A 9660-nucleotide genomic window follows, 5' to 3' on the forward strand; every position below is an offset into this window, starting at 1 on the left:
CACCAACAAACGTCTCACGGGACTACCGGTCAAGGAGTTTCGCGGTCGCCCTGTATAATAAGTCTCGTCATATACCGCAGTCGGCCGTTGTACAGCTGAACAGCGTTCGTTTTTTTTTAAAAAAACATATATTATATTATGATTATTCAATCGCGGACGTCACGCCGAGCCACTGACCCGCGCGAGCGTGTGGTCAACTGCGAGCGCGTGCGTAGCCCTCGAGCACGAAACCCCTTTGCCCACGCCGCACACCCACGCCGACTCGTACACACGCACACACACACACTTGACTCGCTTACACGCACACGCTCTCACGCACACGAGTCGTCGTCGTCGTCGTAGCCGTCGCCGACCAGTGAATTCAGTGCCGTTCGACCCGATGGCCGTCGCGTTTGTCAGGTGTCGTCGTCGTCGTCTTCGTCGTCGCCGTCGTCGCCGCGGCGGTTCACTGGCGGAAGTCCGTCACGACGTTGTTTCCGGTTGTTGACCGACCGGAAAAACAAGGCGGCATGCGGGAGAACAACAGCGGTACCGACGGCAGCGGCGGAGACGATCGCACTACGTCGTCGTCGTTCACGGTCATCGACGACGACGACCATCACGACCACCGTGGCCGGCGCCGTCACCGCGAACACCATGGTCACCGCAGTCGTCGCGAACACCACGATAACCAAGATCACCGGGACCAGAACCCACGCGACCGGGACTCGCGACACTTTGCCCGGTCCCTGGACTCGAAGCTCAAAAAGCTGCAGCAGCAGCGGCAGGCCGGCAACGGCGTCAAGCACGAGTCCAGAAAACCGGTTTTCGTCACCACAGTGAAAACGGGAATTTTCCTGGACCCGCCGCCCGACCTGGCCGCCCTGCTCGGTCTCGACGACCGTTCGTCTCAGTCCGGCGTCGACTCGGACCGATACTACTCGTACTCGAGTAAGCCACGCGTACTTCACGACAGACAACACCAACGGTGCACCGTCTCCCACTCATCCCGGAAAACCAACAGGCAACCCGAGTGAGTATGTCGGTACACTGCATCAACGGTGTTTCCCGAGAGTCACACTGACGAGAGAATAGTTATGCCTTCGTTTGCAAAATATTTACCGAGGAGTGAGCGAATTGTCAGTTTATTTTATTCTCAGTGAATCTTACGAGAAATCATCGTGACAATCGAGGTTGATATTTTAGACAAAGTCCATCGTGGTTTTTGTTCTTTGCTTATATACCTAACTCTAATTACAAAATACGAATAGATACTTAACTTACTACTCTAATACAATATATGTTCAAATTTTACTCAGTTGTGATGTATTTTTTTTGATTATTAGTATCCCAGATATTGGTTTGGTATTCCAAAACTTAAATTTCACCACAAATTTGTCTCGTTCGATTCATATACCTTTCAATATTAAAATTTACTTATAAAGTTATAAACCGCTATTGAAAATACCACATTGAATAGCACATCGATTGGCCACAGTGGTATTCTGAATGATCTAGGAGTTTTGGGACATACCTATCTTATACAAGATGTAAAGATTCCAAGGACCAAGAAATAATATCATTCAGTTTTTTTCAATCATCCCTCGCAGTACATGACTTAACACGATCGAACCCAAATATTCTTGAAGGCCGCCAAAAATTAAAGTCACATACCCTAAAGTATGAATAATAATATGTAAGTCGACTTCATGTTTCCCTCTGAAATGAATGTGCAGCTGCATAACCCTACAGAAAGGTCAACGTCTGAACCAAAATTTTCAACAACTCTAACATATAAATTTCCGGTTTCCCAAAGATTTTTGTATCCAATATTATAGGATCTATAAAGTTGCTTCAGATGACTTTCGGTCCACGGCAAGGACGACTGCTTCAGGAAAAATGTTTTGAACGTAGGTGACTCGGAGTAGTATGTATATTGAGATTTATGGTATTTTCATTTTAAGGGGGTAAAAAAATAAATGCTTTGCGCTGATGGCTGTCTACATCTTATGTTAGTATATCCCCATTTAAATAATACAATAATATAACTGCAGGACGTACCTATATGGAAAACCTTAGATCATTCAAATAGATTTCACGTCCCAGATGTTCTGTATTTTTTTCGAATATGCACAAAAGTATAACACTTATAAGTGCGAGTGATAATAACAAAAAATTATAAACGACAGACTCGGGTTTACTACTTCCAAGACATGTGCAAATTCCTTTTAAATAAGATTGATTGTGAAATATATTGTATTGTACTATATTGTTACGAATATTCCATTCGATAAACATTAAACGTAGTGGTGTGTCTGTCGAATCAAACTTATAAATTTCATCAATTCGAGTTGAATTAAATTCACGTTAGTTCTTTATAATAAATCGATTCAATGATACTGAATTTATTTTACACATAATAAAATGTACGTATACGAAATTGGTGTAGCAAAATAGACTAAAAAAAAGGTTATTGCACCTACCTGTCCTGCCTAGATAATAGATATTAGTAAATGAGTGGGTAAAATAAAAATATATCTCGCTATACCCTATATAATATGTTGGAAGCCACAGCGTGTGTGTGTGTGTATGTGTGTGTATTGTGTACATTATCATACGGTTTCGAGTGGACTATGTATGTTGCATATTATAGAGCCGACCATACTGACTTTCGTGACCCAACTCACTATCGTTACAAATGTCTGAGACATTTCACTTCTTGTTCTAAAGCTGTTTACAAAACACTCAAAAAATTACCTACAGTTTTATAGTATTTGTAAATAATCAATATAAAATTAATACTGAACCAGTTAACTAAGTAGATATTAAAATGCGGTAAATTATTAATTATTTACACTGGTAGTTATAATATAAACCACAATCTGTGCGTTTTGTAAAATAACTATAGGTAGCCAGATTTATCAATATGTACTTACTAGAAATGTACGGAAATAAATGAATACAATAATTAAATTTACATGAGCAACTCGGGTGATTGTAATTAGTATATTATTTGGATTTTAAACATATGTATGTATGTATGTGGTCCTCAACTACTATAAAACATTTTTTTGCCCATAACAAAGAGTAATATAACTATATTAAGTACAATTAGTTATGAATCAGATAATATGCATATTATGCATACGTATATAGTGTATACAATAAACCGCGTTACTACATGATAATCAACTTTACAGTGACCAATGACCGTGACCCTTGGCCGTTAAGGATATTATCCTTTGTAGAATTATTTTTAGAAGCAAAATTATACGCTCTATATATATAAAATATACATACACTGTTATCTGTAACGACTATAACGAGTAGTACAATTTAAGATTGATATCTCGCCATAAATTTGCTCGAGTGGAGGCAACAAAATATACGAGGTTTATACACTTCTAAGTTGTATGAAAGCAGGTAATACCTATAAAATAAAATATAAAATAGATTGCATTATGATAACGATTTATAAATATATTTTATTGTATTAACATCGTAAAAAATCAATAATGGACTCTATAGTAATTATTTTGGTAACGGTCGTTGTTAATATAATATAGCAATAAAATAATTAATGTGGATGTATACAAATATATAATGTAAGTGCCTATTATGACTTTATTAAAATAATATGATGTCCTTTTGAAATCAAAACTTAATTAATAAATCAAAATATAAAATGAATATTTATTATTATACGCATATTAAACGGTTATTTCGGTAGCAAAAGTAAAATATAAATAATATCTGTATTTATCATAAACTATTGAAATGGAAATAAGTAGGTAGTGTACATTTGAATTCGATGGTACTTAGATTATTTTATCATGAAAATCGATGAATATAAAAATATAAATTTAGTTTTTACCGATGGGAACCGGCTAGTTGTCAGAATCGAAAAATCCTCAATCTCAAAACGATCTCCACGATTTTAAAAAGATTCGGCTTGTATTGGTAATTTATGATTATACTCAAGTCCCTCTGATTTCCGATATAGAGAGCATCTGCGTAAAACTCGTCAATAATATCAAATAGATATCAATTATTATTGGTATAGTTACTATACTTGTGAAATTCGTAGAAAAAACTATTAGTTTGACTCATTAAACTAAAATAAAAATTTAATTTTTTAACTTTTTTTTTCCTAGTGTAGTTATAATGTTGTGCGAGTTTTATTACGTTTATAAGGCCGTAAATTCTTAATTTTTGTAGAAAAAAAAAATAGTTAAAAAACACCCAAGTTGACTTATGTCTTTCAAACCGAGCACGCGAACCAGTCGTTAAATATTCATACCTTTTTTTATTTTTACAAACCATAAAACATTCGTCCTCTCGACATCTTGCACACCCCATTTGCTCAATCAATTCTTCGAGAACTTGAATTTGGGTCAAAATAAAGTGTAAATTATGTATTTTTTCGTTTTAAATTTTTTTTTTTTTGTTTTGTTATTATTTTCAGTATGTGCAAACAAATGGGTTACACAAACATCATGCACGACAAACGGGTGATCAGAGGCAGTAATTTTGCGAAAAAATCATTCGTAAGTGTTACTATTTATTTTTTTGGACATCACGTCTTATTAACTACTTAACATGATTTTGTTATACATGATAAAATATATAATAATACAATATTATTAAAAATATTTAGCGTCCAAAGTGGAACCCATATTTTGGGTATGCTAAACTGTTGTCGTCGGAGGTGAGCGTCCTGCTTACACGCATGCGCTACAGATTTTTCGTTTTCGGTTTATCATTTTTTTGATTATTATTATTAGGTGTAACGTTATATTTTGGCTTTTGAAAACGCTGTGGAATTGACATTAGCTCACTTTTTGCTATTGCTACAATACATAATATTATGTAAATGATTTATTAAATATCAAACGGCGTTTGAGGTCCATAATATTATTATTCCGCAGTTGGGCAAAGAGTCACCAGCGGCGCGGGAAGCGGAAGCTCGTCGACTGGCTATGGCCAGGAAAAAAGCCATAGACTATCAGACCAGGGCATTGCGATTTCACCTGGGAGCGCCAAAACTTCCCAGAGGCCGACAGAATGTGGACATCCAAACCGATGTACATCTAGAAGAAGTAAGAATTGTAAAATTACATTTAAATGTTTGTGTTTTTACCTAAGTTAAAAATGATAAAGAAAACTATTAAATAAAATTCGTTAAATTACATATGTAGGTACCTCTAACTAATAATTTCGTTTAAAAAAGCGTCATCGCAGTATTCCTTTAAGCTTAAAAAAAATATATTTCTTAACTTTTCATTCAACTAAAAATTGTCTGTACTTACAGATAATTTTGATATGATGAAAATGAATCCGTTGAAATCAATAATTATTTATTAGCATAAAAATCATAGTGTATTATAATAATTATATAGGTATATCAATATTCAATATACTTTATTACGGTAACATTTGTCGATATTTGTCGTGAATTTTGAAACTGAAAGTACCTATCAGCTAGGTAGAAGGTACCTATGTAATCATGACCAAATATAAAGTTACGTCAATAACAATAGCACGTATTCAAATCTTGTTTGCGCATACCTCCTTTTTCTGTATGATGGATTCTCCGATCTTCATGCTTTAATAAACATGTGACCAATGAGAGGCGGAGAACTTATCACACAGTAAAAAGTGGGAGGGGGGCATGCACAATGTTGATTACATAAAAGGTATATACTCGCTGCCATGTCTAAGACAATGTATAATTATAATTATTGTTATTATTATTATTATTTGCAATAATAACGTGAGTCACCGCGAAAATAATAATTATATTATGATTTATTTAACTCGACAGCTGTACGATTATCCAGTATCGCAGACGTTTGGGGCGCAGACTGAATTCGATCAAGAACTGTTCTCGAACACTGGAACTGGGATGTCTGCCGGCACAGACGCGTCTACCCAGGTAGACGACAAAGACGTAAGTCCGTCGCCGGACCGCGGTTTCCCAAACCACGTGTTCCAAGGAATGACCATCTATGCTGTTTCCTTACGGCGATGTTTCTGTTTTTTTTTTTTAGTTATTCGACTTCGACACCGAGGTGACGCCCATAGCGGAAGCTCTGATCGCAGACGTGTTCAGGCAAGCCATGCGAGAAGTGCTGTACGAAGACGAGCTGGAAACGAGAGCCCGGCAACAAAGAGCGCTGTGCATGCGGCGCACCGTTGAGGAGATCGAAAAGCAAAGACTGCAGTACCAAGACGAAAGGCTGAATAAAGTTATCGTGAGTTTAGCCGAACATCTATCAGTGATAGAAAAAAAAATATTGAATCATTATTTTACGACACAGGGTTCGTCGAATGTGACCCATACATAAAAAACAGCTAATATTGTTAATATATTGTATGCACAGTGTGGGCCACGGGAATAGGGCCAAAAATGTAAAGTCGTAACACTATTTTCAGCCCTATTCCCGTGGGTCACGGCCCTGTATATCCTAGTCATTTGTGATTTTAAAATATTATTAAATATCATACAATATCTTTAAACTTAATTTTTTAAATAATATCATTTAATAATTTAGAATACAATATTGATTTTTATCGAAAAGTTTTTTAAATGGCAAAAATATAAATTTGTATTCTGTCGACTATATGGAAGTTTAATTTAAATCATTCATCGAATTACGTAGAAAAAATGTATCTGCTATCCAAAAATATAATACATATTATAATATTGCACTTGTTTTAAACCCATATCTACAAATTAAATATAATATAACATGACATTGTTATGTGCGTTTTATAAAAACCAAATCATACTTAGCAAGTTAAGAAGAGTAATACCCACACAAAGTTTTTTTTTTTTTAGTAGATTAAGTTATAATATCTTGAACCTCTATACGCTTTGATTACCATATCAAAATGATATTAATTTATTTCAGGCTGAACACGCTCAAATGTTTGATGAAGGCGAGAGAAACGAAAAAGAACGAATCTCCTCGATGTTGACTTCGGGCCGTGTGACTGATTTATTGCCTAAAGTACTTGACGATTTGAGTAAAACAGGACTCACTACAAATACGACTGCTAATAAATTAGAAAGTAAGTACACATGTTTTCAACCACACTTCACTCTAAACTATAAAATGTACCATCGCCGACAGGTCCGGAATTCGTGGAATGGCTGACTGAAGAACTACAAGCTGATAAAACGAAACACGAAGAAAGCGATGACATTTTGAAAAGTACGAATGAGTTATGAAAAATTTAAAGCATAATAATATGATATAATATCGTCGTCTAACGCTTAAAAAATAAGATGAAACAATATGTACCAAATAATAGGCATCACGCCATTCTTGATTATTGATTGGTTATTTAAAACCTAAACCTAACCTAACCTCAACAAAAACGTAAATTCTGTGCATTTTGTTTGGGTTACAAAGTATTTTAATGACTTATTATGAAGTCTTGTAAGTTAAAACAATTATTATTACTATTATACTAAATAATTCAGCACAAGCACACAGCAACTGTTAACGATTTTTATCAAACCCACGATAACTGCCACCACAAAGCTCGCAAAACATCAAAGCCCCCCGAACGACTTTTTAATATAGAAAAAGTATAAGTACAATAAACTGAAAATTATTTAAACCGTTTTTTAATTTTACACCACTTGGCTCTTATACTTAAAGTATCTAAGTTTTTAGTATAAAATACACACACGACTCATTCCTATGTTGATAAAAAACAACATTTAAGAGTATCTATAGAAGAGATTATCAAATTAAATTCGTTAATCCGTTATTTAAGAACTTGATGTAAATAATATACAAAAAACACGAACATTTCTTAAAACATTATTTCTGACAAGTTTATAATTGAACTTATTTTTATTTAATAATAATAATAATATTTTGTTCTTAGATATGATCCATGATCTAGTTAGGCGTCGTCTGGATTCATACAACGAAACTACAGACGTGAAGGATATTGAACGACCCGAAGAACTATTCAAAGAAATTGAATCAATAACATTAGAATCCGATAAAAAAATTGAATCGATAACATTAGAATCCGACAAAAAAATTGAATCAGCTAGCCCAACAACAGCTGCTGAGGATAGCTAAAGATTAGTTTAGAGCGATTCGTGAAGAAGAAAAAGAAAGTTTCTATGTGTTTTTCCCACTTCATCTGGCACGAAATATATTTTTACAGATATCGATACCTAGGTGTTAAACAACAGATGTCTACGTACAAAAATAAACAATTTAATAAAATCGTACATAGAAACAAAATTAAACATTACAATAGAGGTATGCTCTATGAGACAGTGAAGCACTGAAAGTTCAGATACACTCTGTTAACCCATAAACATCTACTTACCAATTTGTTCGGAGTTACAAGTAAAGACTTCCTCGTTGTTAGTATAATCATCATAAATCTTAATTCGCAAAGTCAGGCGAGATAATAGTTTCGACATCATAAAATCTGATTATCATGTAGACTTACTCGAATCCTAGGAAAAAAATATTTTTTTAACAGTCTTAATAATATTCTAAAAAGATGATAATATGTAAACACCAAAACTACCAATAAAAATACTATATTTTTCTTCGTGGCAGTTTATAATTGTTTCAATTATAATATAAATAATAAAATAGTTTCCAAATCGGTTTTTCTCTCGCCCTGATTGAAAATTAAAGTAATACCCAAGTAAAAAAAACCACCGACAACTTTCAGTGTATAGTCGTATGTAACATCCATACCTATTAGCTAGGTAGCAAAAATATTTTGAATCAAATGAGAAGTGGATGAAACTTAGCTGTAAATATTTTTGAATATTACATTATATTCGTTGTTGTATAGTTTTAGAAACAAAAAAACGTACCTACTATTAATAGATGAACACCGAGACGATGAGCTTCAATCAAAAATGATAAGTCGTATCGTTATCTATAATAGATTGGAAAAGATAACGTACCTACGCGGCTACGCCTAAATATATTATACTATGTGATTAATTATTTTTAAATATTATATACAATATTATTATTATTATACATTTGTTGAGTCGTATCAAAAGTCTATGTATTTTCGAATATATATTATAACAATAAAAAAATATAAACTTAAAAAACAATGATTTTTCATATGTGCGCATTCTGGGAGCATATTTTTTATTTTGTATTTATTTATATTCATTCACTTGTAAGAACTCAATCACATGAGATTATTAGTAATAGTATGTAGAAAACATAAATATAGTACAAATAACATTTAGTAAAAAAAACTAACAAACATACCTACATTAATTATTTTATATAAATCAAAGTGTACGGATTGTAAGTCTAAAAATGTTTAGAAGGTTTTGTTTTAAACATAAAAATTGAAAGAATCGACAAAACTAAAATATTAAAAATATCAATTTGTTCACCATTTGCGATGGCCGTCATTTTATTCATTGGAGTGGATGATGTATCACGTGATTAATTATTATTAAACATTATATACATTATTATTATTATTATTATTATAAAATTGTCGATTCGTATCAAAAGTCCATGGATTTTAGAATATACAATAATGAAAAAAATCATATTAAAAAACAGTGATTTTTCATATGTGCGAATTCTGGGGGGGCATATTATGTAATATGACGATGCACGCCGTGCAGCGCTTATTAAATCACGATTAAGAACAAGT

At 33.7% G+C, this 9660-nt stretch overlaps 1 protein-coding gene across 2 annotated transcripts; it reads left to right on the forward strand.

Moving 5' to 3' along the window:
* Positions 1 to 350: 350 nt before the first annotated feature.
* Positions 351 to 8928, forward strand: LOC111026417 (radial spoke head protein 3 homolog B). Of its 2 annotated transcripts, XM_022304501.1 has the most exons (9): positions 351 to 1012; positions 4445 to 4526; positions 4637 to 4687; positions 4908 to 5078; positions 5804 to 5929; positions 6030 to 6233; positions 6894 to 7053; positions 7116 to 7196; positions 7882 to 8928. In XM_022304501.1, exons 1-9 carry the CDS (start codon positions 510 to 512, stop codon positions 8082 to 8084), a joined length of 1581 nt encoding a protein of 526 aa, XP_022160193.1. In that variant the 5' UTR covers positions 351 to 509; the 3' UTR covers positions 8085 to 8928. The 2 variants fall into 2 exon arrangements, with proteins under 2 accessions (XP_022160193.1, XP_022160201.1); XM_022304509.1 differs by lacking the exon at positions 4637 to 4687.
* Positions 8929 to 9660: the final 732 nt, after the last annotated feature.

The sequence above is a fragment of the Myzus persicae genome, unplaced genomic scaffold (genome assembly GCF_001856785.1).
Source record: "Myzus persicae strain clone G006 unplaced genomic scaffold, MPER_G0061.0, whole genome shotgun sequence".
NCBI classification, from domain to species: domain Eukaryota; kingdom Metazoa; phylum Arthropoda; class Insecta; order Hemiptera; family Aphididae; genus Myzus; species Myzus persicae.